Source organism: Doryrhamphus excisus, linkage group LG10, assembly GCF_037039965.1.
Source record: "Doryrhamphus excisus strain RoL-2023G ecotype Guam linkage group LG10, RoL_Dexc_Guam_v1.1, whole genome shotgun sequence".
Taxonomy (NCBI): Eukaryota; Metazoa; Chordata; class Actinopteri; order Syngnathiformes; family Syngnathidae; genus Doryrhamphus; species Doryrhamphus excisus.
Window position 1 is genome coordinate 18475767 of NC_136366.1, and position 10476 is coordinate 18486242.

The 10476-nt window shown below is 41.2% G+C and overlaps 1 protein-coding gene across 1 annotated transcript; it reads right to left on the reverse strand.

The window, feature by feature from the left end:
• Positions 1-2554: 2554 nt before the first annotated feature.
• On the reverse strand, positions 2555-9593 carry psmb7 (proteasome 20S subunit beta 7). Its single transcript, XM_058057142.2, has 8 exons — positions 9428-9593; positions 7722-7815; positions 6583-6680; positions 6295-6435; positions 4525-4640; positions 3655-3713; positions 3420-3571; positions 2555-2792 (listed from the first exon to the last, which is right to left on the reverse strand). The coding sequence occupies exons 1-8, from the start codon at positions 9487-9489 to the stop codon at positions 2681-2683; spliced, it is 834 nt and encodes a 277-aa protein (XP_057913125.2). The 5' UTR covers positions 9490-9593; the 3' UTR covers positions 2555-2680.
• Positions 9594-10476: the final 883 nt, after the last annotated feature.

Genomic DNA, 10476 nt, shown 5'->3' on the forward strand with positions numbered 1-10476 from the left:
TGAATGGCCTTCACGATCCCCTGACTTAAACATCTCTGGGACATTATGTTTCGGTCCATTTGGCGCCGCCAGGTTGCTCCTCGACTGTACAAGAGCTCAGGGATGCTCTCACACAGATCTGGGAGGAAATGCCACAAGACACAATCTGTCGTCTCATTAGGAGCATGCCGCGACGTTGTCAAGCATGCATACAAGCTTGTGGGAGCCACACAAGATACTGAAAAGCATTTTGAGTTACAGAAATTAAGTTTTGGAACAAATGGACTGGCCTGCCACATCTTCATTTCACTCTGATTTTATGGTGTCTACACAATTGAGCCCTCTGTAGGCTGAAAACTTTTATTTCCATTAAAAGACTTGGCATCCTTTTGTTCCTAAGACACTGCCCTGTCATTATTTGTATAGATATCCAACTTCATATTGAGATCTGATGTATCTGTGTTTCTTTAAAGTGCTCCTTTAATTTTTGTGAGCAGTGTATATGAAACAATGAGTGAGGCAAAACAGTCAATCAATTTATTGCTAACAACCATTCGAATGGTGGTTGGGTTGTTCAACTGATCAAACATTTTAAGACCAAGCCTCCAAAAAGGACTCTGTAAGAGTAGCTGTACCACTCTTGTCACCTCACAAATGGGTTTGGGTATGCTTGATGCCAGTGTTTTCTGGAGGCTAGGGGGAATGTTGCTCCAGGTGGTGAAGATGGCGTCACAGAGGGTATGATGTCCATTTTTGTAAATTTCCATCCATCCCCAAATGTTCTCAGTTTGGATGATCCAAAAGAGTTGGTTATTCATCTGGAATAACTCCTTTGTCAGGCAGGCATTGTGAACTGCAGTTGTGAAACCCAGTCATTACTACACAGATGCAGGCTCTCTTGCACATAGCCAGCTTCTGTTTGACACCCCTGCACAACAGAAGCTTCATTATTCCATAGCAGGACAAAGAAGCCCAGCTCATGACAATGCCGCCTCCACTGTGCTGTGTGGAAAACATGCCAAGTGGAATCTCCTTGTCATGCCAGTGATGTTGGAAGCAATCAGGACCATCAACATTTTCTTTTCAGAGAAACCTTTTGTGGTATTGAAAAGATTTTTGAATGTTTTTTCTTAACACCTTTCTCTCACAGAAACCCTCGGTTCCAAGCCTGCACTCAGCCATTTTATGCCTGAAAATTATTTGCTGAAATTACTTTAAAAAAGCCATAATATATTCTATCACAAAGCTAATATTTATGTTGCCCACACTGGTACATGAGTCAATGTTTGGTGGTGGTTGGAAACGGCTGTTGGCACAAATTGGCATCTACAGTTCTGTCAAGACGAGCCCAGGGCAGCTGTGTAACCACATACCAATGGATGGTGGGGAGTCAATGAATAATGGGTTCATTTCATTGCCTTGGAAATCACAATATAAATCACAATATAAACTCTATTCCCTGTGCAACTGGCTGCTTGACTTCCTCACAGATAGAACCCAGTATGTCAGAGTGGGCAACAACACATCCAGTGTCATCTCCCTGAACACCGGCTCACCCCAGGGATGTGTTCTGAGCCCCCTGTTGTTTACCCTAATGACCCATGACTGTCGCCCCAAGTACAGCAGCAACCATATCCTGAAGTACGCGGACGACACAACAGTTGTGGGCCTCATTCAGGACAACAACGAACTGGCTTACAGGGAGGAAGTGCGACACCTTGTGGATTGGTGCAAGGCGAACAACCTGATCCTGAATGTTGACAAAACAAAGGAGATCATCGTCGACTTCAGGAGATCCAGACCCAGCCACACTCCACTCAGCATCAACGGCACAGCCGTAGAAGTTGTGAACACAACCAAGTACTTGGGGGTGCATATCACGGACAACCTCGGCTGGTCACTCCACACCTCCGCTCTGGCGAAGAAGGCACAGCAGCGACTGCACTTCCTGCGGCGGATGAGAAGAGCCTTCCTAAGGACATAGCAAACAGCCGGTGTGTATCTAGAGCCCATCGGATCTGCTCTGACCCCACACACCCCCAGCATGGACTGTTCTCTCGCCTGGCATCGGGGAGAAGGCTCTGCAGCATCCGCTGTAGGACGACCAGGTTCAGAGACAGCTACTTCCCCCTGGCCATCAGACTGCTCAATGCCAAATAAGCCACTCTACCTTTACTTACATTATTATTATTTAAATTATTTGGGCAATTTACTGTTCACGCTGCACTTTACATTATGTTGTTCATATTTGGTGTCTATTCTATTTATTCTCCACATTATTATTGTTATTTATTATTACTTATTTTCTTTTGTGTCTGTTATTATATGGGAGCCAGGCAACGACATTTCGTTGGCAATTTCACTACTGTGTTTTTGTGCAATGACAATAAAGGGAGTCTATCTATGTCTATTTACAGTTCATGAATATATATGAAATTGAGTGAAGCAGTGTATAATGTGGTGAGGGAGAACTTAACATTTATGAAATATCCACCATGGTTTTCATAAAAGAATGAAACATTTTTGTGCGATTATAAGTACAAGAAGCAAGAGTATATGCAGAACACTGTATGCACCAATTTCACGTCTCTATTTTATTTGGAGAGCTGGTGCTTGCAGAGTACATGTACCACTACTAGTACAGTACATGGAAAAAACAGGAAGAAGAAAGTTGAATTTTATTGGAAACAAGGCAAACAAATTAGGAAGTATCCATGGTTTGTACACTCTCCTCCATCACATCCAAGGTCAGTGGGGTCACCTGCTTGGTCAACACATCCGTGGTTCCTCGTTTGTACGTGTAGTTCCCACTTCTATTCACACAAAAGACATGTAGCCGTATTAGCATAACAGCACAATATTCATCATGCCAGTTCAGAAGCAGAAAAAAACCCCAGAAAAAGTTGTTCCATTTGTTTCTAGTAGATTTTTTGAGTGGCTAACTTGGCAACGCTGATCCCGCCTGCAACATCGTCTTACTCTCTGGCGGACCAGGTGTTACAATGCAATCTACTGTATGGATTTCTAATCACAAGCTACACAGACAGTCCCATTAGAATGTGTTTGCGAGTAAGGGAGGGCCAGCAGGTAATGCTACATGTGTCATTGTGTCCATCACAACATGGGAAAGTCTGGTGTGTTTAAATAACATCCCTTTCTTTGCTCATCCTATCAGAACGCAGTATAGATACATTCACAGGCTTGTGCTGTGTCGGCTATTTCAAACTGAAAATGCACATTTCCTCAACTTCAGTGTAGTGCTCTTACTGTTGAGATGGAAAGGTGACTAGCGCTTTGGCTTTTATCATTTATTTTGTATTTGGTGTTAAATGACTATTTTCTGTCCTTATCTGCTGTGTATAAGTGACACTGCAGGATATGAAGCCCAATTTGACGTCAGACAGCAAGAATGAAGCAGGAAGAAAAGCACTTGTTCTGACCTGATACCCTTCTTGTTGGCCTGATCATGGGGCCGGATGTAGTCCACTTTGTCCTTGGTGATAACACATAGATCTATGTTGCTCCCAGAACCCAGATCATTGAAGATGCCTGCAGCGATGGCGTCCCGCACAAGCTTCTTGGCGTCCTCCTCCTTCCACAAAACACATGAAACAATCATGCACATATCTTATTTAACTGGCATGAATCAACATTTACTTTCTTTTGATGACTGACCTCCATATCGGGCTTGTATCGGTCTTCAAACACGGCCATGGCAGCCAGGGATCCAGACCCTTAACAAATGAAAGCAGCGTCTTTATCGCTTCTTCCAGAACACATAAGCAATATCCTTCTCTCGCAGATTCACTTGACTCAAAAGAAAATTTTATTTCAGTGGTAACATACGTTATGTATGTAACTCGTATGTCCACGTTTACTGAGTGAAGGCATACTAGTATAGACATAGTATGTCCAATATTTTTCCTTTCCCGGCGTGACCGAGCGGCTTCTCCTGCACAGCACAGCATCATAGTGTGTCTGGCATTAGTGTGCAAGACAAGAGCGCACTGTTTCTGGCTGACAAAAACAGTCCGTGTGAAATGCCGTTGACAGATTAAAATATTTTTCTCTTGCTGGGAATCACCAACTCCAAACTCTTCTGTGTGAGCTTGCCTCATAGAAAGATTTCCTGGGAGCCAGAGCAAACCACAAACAGAGTGATGCAGAGCTGTGGAGAGGGAAGTGCTAAAGCGTATCTGGCCTACAGCGCATACCCATATAAGGAAGCCCGGCTCCAATAGCCCGTGTTAGAAAAAGTTCTCTGAAACCGGGCATTCCGAGCCATCACAAACTTCTTTAGGGCTCACATCCAAATACGCAATCATTATCTTAGTCATCGTTTAACATGAGAATACAACATTCTAACTACATTTATATTTCAGAAAAGTGGAGAAAGCATAACAGGTCCCATTTAATCAGCAGCTAGTCAAAGAAAAAAAAAGCTTTTGATTGATGGGCGCTGTGTAACAGTTAGATGTTTAGCGCTGCTTTTCATTTGTATTTAGCAGTTCTTTGAAGCAAATGAGCAAACATATTGGAACTGACCCATGGTGACATAAGGAAGCTTGTCAGTGGAGCCATGAGGGTAGATGCTGTAAAGATGAGGACCGTTACAGTCCACTCCACCAAGGACAAGAGCAGCCCCGATGTAACCTTGATACCTGAATACAAACAACAACTTAGCAAAAACATTTTCAAATAAATACAGCTGTCATCATTAGTGGTAAAATGGTAGGCCAGGGTCATGGTTTGGTATGTAACTCCCGTTTCATTTTGGGTAATTTGGGTAATTCTGGTGTAAACAGCTTTAATGACTTTTCCATTCTCATTGCAAACTGTCATTAATAAGGAGAAAATTATCTATAATAGTTTACAAGGCTTCTTTTAGTAAAGTGCAAGGATCTACATAGGTGCAACAGCGAATTAATTTAGTTAAAGAGTGTGAATTAATATTACATTTTGAGTAAGCTCCATCTTATTGGTTCAAATGTAGTATTAATACCGTATTTTCCGCACTATAAGGCGCACCTAAAATCTGATTTAAAAAAAAAAAAAAGCTGACTATGCGCCTTATAATCTGGTGCGCCTTATATATGGATCAATATTGAGCCGCGACAGGTCTCGCAACTTACGGTAAGCAGCCACCGACTCCATTTTTCCCGTAGAAGAAGAAGTGTGCTGTGCATACTGGGAAATATTAAACAACGATTCACTTTCATTTGTGCGTTTGTATAAAGACCCTGAAATGGCTCCTATTAAGAGACACGCTTACAACGCAGAGTTTAAACTCAAGGCGATCAGTCACGCAGTAGAACACGGAAATAGAGCAGCAGCAAGAGAGTTTAACATTAATGAATCGATGGTGCGGAAGTGGAGGAAGCATGAGGATGAGCTGCGCCAAGTAAAGAAGACTAAACAAAGTTTCCGTGGCAATAAAGCGAGATGGCCACAGTTAGAGGACACACTCGAACAGTGGGTTGTTAAACAAAGAGCAGCAAGTAGAAGTGTCAGTACAATCACTATTCGAATGAAGGCAACAGCGCTGGCACGGGAACTTAACATTAAAGAATTCAGAGGTGGTCTTTCTTGGTGCTTTCGGTTTATGAAAAGATGTAATCTCTCCATCCGTACACGAACTACTGTTTCACAGCAACTGCCAGCTGACTTCCAGGAAAAGCTGGCCACTTTCCGCACATACTGCACAAACAAGATTACTGAAAAAAAGATCCGGCCAGATGATCAAAGATGTTAAAGATGTGTCATGAAAATGCTTTACTTCAGAGAAAATAATAAAACAGCTGTTTATTCATTTTGGGAGTGAATGGAGTTGTGGAAAGCTTGTTTGTTATCTATTAATAAAGTTTGACTGACCTATCTGACTGTTTTGTTGACATTCCCTTTAGCGCGGCACCATCTAATGGTTGCATAACGTAACTACAGCCTCTACTGTAGCGCCTTATAATGCGGTGCGCCTTATGTATGGAAAAAGTTTTAAAATATATCATTCATTGAAGGTGTGCCTTATAACACGGTGCGCCGTATAGTGCGGAAAATACGGTACATCTATTTTGTAGTCCGCTTTCACACTGCTTTCGTCTTATTCACGTTTTTATGATGCTTTGATATTTTATCTGGTTTCAAATCTCTGCTTGGACATCTCTGAATGTATGTACATTTTCTCTGTGTGTGCATGGGTTTTCTCCGGGTACTCTGGTTTCCTCCTAAGTATCAATCTTTTTACATTGGTATCAATCAATGTTGATACCAAAAGTTGAGTTTGTTATATTTTGCAATATTTGGGAGTATGGAGTGTACCTGAACAGCATTTGCTTAAACATGCGGTTGGCAGTGGCCACACGCGGCAGTCTGCCTGTGGAAAGGGCATGCAGCTCCAGATTGGAGGAGATCATCTGTGTGGTCATTTCTGTGTCTGCAGCGGTTCCGGCTCCACAACAACTACACAACACACACACACACAGGAAATAGTCATTGGTGACAAAGCCCATTTGCAAAACTAATCTCAATAATCTCACTCATTTCATTATTTCATTCATTGCCCGTTTTAAAATTATTGAAGAATGCTTTGTCAAGCACATCACTTACTAAATGTTCGGGGAGATGTAGTGTATCTTGGAGCAGTTCTTGTCAGCCACTATCATATCCTCAGTGGCTCTGGTGTCTGCGCCAAGGACGATCCCGCCCTTAGTACGGAACCGTTACAAAACAATGTTTACATTCAGTAATGCATTACTGTCATAAATGGATAACTACCGTATGCACCCGAATATGACTCTAAAAATCAGATAACAGAGCCTCTGCAAAATAAGTTGTCATAACTGCATCTGACGTGTTTCTTCAAAAATTTTATATTGACCTTTTTATGTTTTCACTCCATTATTGAATTTTTTGAGTGCATACATATGTAGTAACCTAAAAGTAATAAACTGTGGAAAATGGCAAGAAAGTTAAGCCAAGTTGGAGTGTACCAGGAAAACCTTGTTTAGCTCTCTACTGGACTGACTGTTGTCAGGCTGCTTGCACAAAGCCGATGCAGTGTGGGAATGTTGTGAAATACATAGAATTACACACCCACCCAGTACATTAGCCCACTTATTAAAAACAATAAATATTCTTATCTTTCAGATCTTATTTACACAGCAGCATGTCATTTCTGTCTCTGCATGCTCACCATTACAATTTATTACAGTTTGCCTTATGTATGGTGTGAGGCTTTACAGCCTTAAAAATACATAACTGCTGTAAAAAAATTACCTTGCAGATTTCACTTATTGTGGATTTCACTTATTTTGGGCAACCTCACCCTCATGATAAAGAAAAGAACACTGTAGTCTTAAAACTTTACTCATTCACAAATACATTCAACAATGTAATAAAGACACATCTTTGAATTAATGTGGTAAATGCGAACCACCACAGTGCACTTGGAAATAAATGACACGACATGAAATAAGACTCACAATTATGTATTCTATATGAATATTTAAACACAATATAGAATAATATGATAGCGCCCTATTAAATCTTTTTATTTTATTCCAAATTCTGTTTTTATTAATTCCATTTTTATACTTATACGGCTAAGACGGGCTGCGTTAAAAAATAAACATGCTTCTTGTATTTTCTCACTCAGAACCTGCACTCTCACCGGGCATTGTAATACGCTCCATACAAGATTCCAGATATAAAACATTGTCATTTTGCTTAGAAAATTGCTCACTCACCTTAAACACCACACCGCAGATAGTAGTTCCAGTTTTACGAGGCGCTGGTATATTACAGCCCAATTCCTGTGCTTTGTAGTCAAGAAATGCATTTCTGCAAAGGCAAAGTACAAGAGCAAATGTGAACTAGAGTGACATACTTCTATCCCTTAACCCTTATCTTACCCCTAGGCTTTGCTCATTCACAAGAATCAAGGTGTCCCAATTCTCCTTCAAATTGAGGGGTATCGGTTAAGCGCTACAGGGTGTACAGCCCTCAAAACCTAGTGTGGTCGGACCAGACTTGAAATTAAGGGGGAGGAGGAGCTCTGACATCTGCGATGAGATGGCAGAGTGGAGACCGAAAGATGAATATAAATGTAAGTAATTATGCATAATTATTGATTTTCACAGTAACGTCACTCATGTTTTATTATCTATAAAATCGTTTGCTACTCCATGTAACTTTTCGCCATGTTTTTAATTAAAAACACGTCAGTTGTCGCTTCTTCTAACTAGCTGGCTAACCCCAATATGTAACTTCACTGCATTGTATTTGATATACTGCATAAATACACACTTAGATAGTGATCACATTAGCCTGTTAATAGTAAGTTACATCGTAAAATCACACACTAGCTTGCTAGTGAGTGGAATCGACATTACTGAACTCCACTGTGACATTTGCGTTCTATCAGTCATGGCAAGGTGCACTGTAGGTGGACACATGCTCCAAGCAGCCCCGGCGCTGCCACGGAGCTCTGGAGCTCCAGAATATGGAGCAGGGAGAGTCACCCACTGTGGCCGTCCGGGCACAGTGCCCATGTAATTACTCATGGAACGCACTACATCATAGTGAGATCTCTTTGCTGTGAATCATAGCTACCCTAGTCCACCAACAATTCTCATGGTCTTCTTTCTCTTTTGGCTTTTGCCTTCAGTGTTGACACAGCAAATGAATCTCCTCCATCCAACCCTGCCTTCTGCATCTGTCTCTGAAGCTAAAATCCCTTTATGAAAAAGCAAAATAAAAAAAATGCCATTCTGGACTTTCTTGCAAAAGAATCTGAAAGAGAATATCAATCACAGAAGGAGAGCAAGGCCAAAACGGGAAGATTTTTAAATAGTTAATATGGTTTATACCTTTGTTCATGTTCATAAAGTTTGTAATATTGTTTGTATTTCACATGTACATATTTTTTATATTTTTCCATGAATGTTGTTACAGTGTTGGTTTGTAAGCTGTTTATTACAGAGGGCTGTTGTGTCCAGTTTGTAAAAATGTGTGCCTTTAATTAAAAAATAAGGTATTCTGAGGTAGGCATTATACCATTAAAATAAAGTGGAACTCTATTCACCTTACTTTCTGGTAGGAAACGTGTATTATGAACCGTTTCATTATCTCATATGCCTACGTCACAGTCAGCGAGCGGTGAAGGGTGACGATAATGTTGCATTTAGTGGGACAAAGTCACTGGCGGTAGGTGACGCCACAGCTTCCGTACGACCAGCGTGGTTTAATACTCACACGCATACCTATGCTTTATTGTTGGCAAAAATCTAGTCTGCCGTTAAAAACGCTCATTGTTGTTTGGCAACAATGCTAATTGCTAGCGGAAGAGCTGAGTCACTGCATTGATAGGCAGCAAAGGCATAAAACAAGGCAAAAGTTAAGCCATAAATGACTGAAAGACAATACTTGTCAATTTTCTACCGATAGTCTTTACCTTTTACAGTTGTCAAAACTGAAACCGCCAAGAGTTGGACGACTCGCAGTCAGCGTAGCCATCTTCGTGGTGATGATGATGACGAATGTTCGTCTTCCTCTTCAATTGGCGGATAGCAAGGTTTGGGTAACGCCACCTTCTGGTGAGGAGTATACTTGCATGTACGTATGCGCAAACGTTTTGTTCACAAAGCCTCGCCCTTTAAGAAGAATGGCATTGTGGGTCGTCTGCGTGCTGTAGTTCTGTAGCTGTATCCCAGGTTGTGTTTGAAATCTGGGTCTGCATCATTCAAAGCACCCAGCCAATGCGGTCGACGAAGGCTGGGTCCTTATGAGAGTCCGCTATCTGTGGCGAAACATGACTGTCTGGTCTTCGGGACACTTCCGCTACTCTCCCGCTTCTTTTTTCTTTGCTGTCGAGTCCCCAGAGAAAAAAGTGGGCGAGACCTGAATAATAGCACCGATATTGTTTTATATTTATTTTTGGATTACGTGTTGCTGGAAAAAGCACTCCGTCTGCAGATTTATCTCCAACACAGAGAGAAACCTTGTATTTTTAACTATAACAGAACTATTTTATTACGTCTAACTTTGTTGTAAACTTAAAAAAAAATTATATAGAGATTTTAGCATTAAGATGTTTGGATATCTAAGTTTATACTTTTATATAAAAGTCTTAGTAGCATATTGCCACAATCAGCTTTGCAAACTTACTTGATAATGTGCTGGTGTGCCTTAAATTTAAAAAGAAGGTATTCTGAGGTAGCCACATGGACACAAGATGATGTCCCAGGAAGACACAAGTCATCATAGTCGTTGCTGGAGTCCATACAGCAACACCAATACTGTCAATAGAAAGTTGGTGGTAGAAATGTATGCATATTTCTACTTGTAGGAGGGTTGTAATTATACTTTGTGGATTTATTGTTGACTTAGTGCTCGGGTAGTTGAGATGAGGGTTCATGTTCATTCCACATGGGTTCTCTTTGGGATGTCTGGGACCAAATACACATTGTGGAATACTCAGTGGGTGTCGGCATTATTTGAGGA

Coding starts and splice junctions, on each gene's coding strand:
- psmb7 (XM_058057142.2), bottom strand. CDS start 9,489: ATGGCTACGCTGACTGCGAGTCGTCCAACTCTTGGCGGTTTCAGTTTT. Junction 7,816..9,427: donor AGTTTTGACAACTGTAAAAG/GTAAAGACTATC, acceptor TTGCCTTTGCAG/AAATGCATTTCTTGACTACA. Junction 3,714..4,524: donor GCTTCCTTATGTCACCATGG/GTCAGTTCCAAT, acceptor TCATTTGTTAAG/GGTCTGGATCCCTGGCTGCC.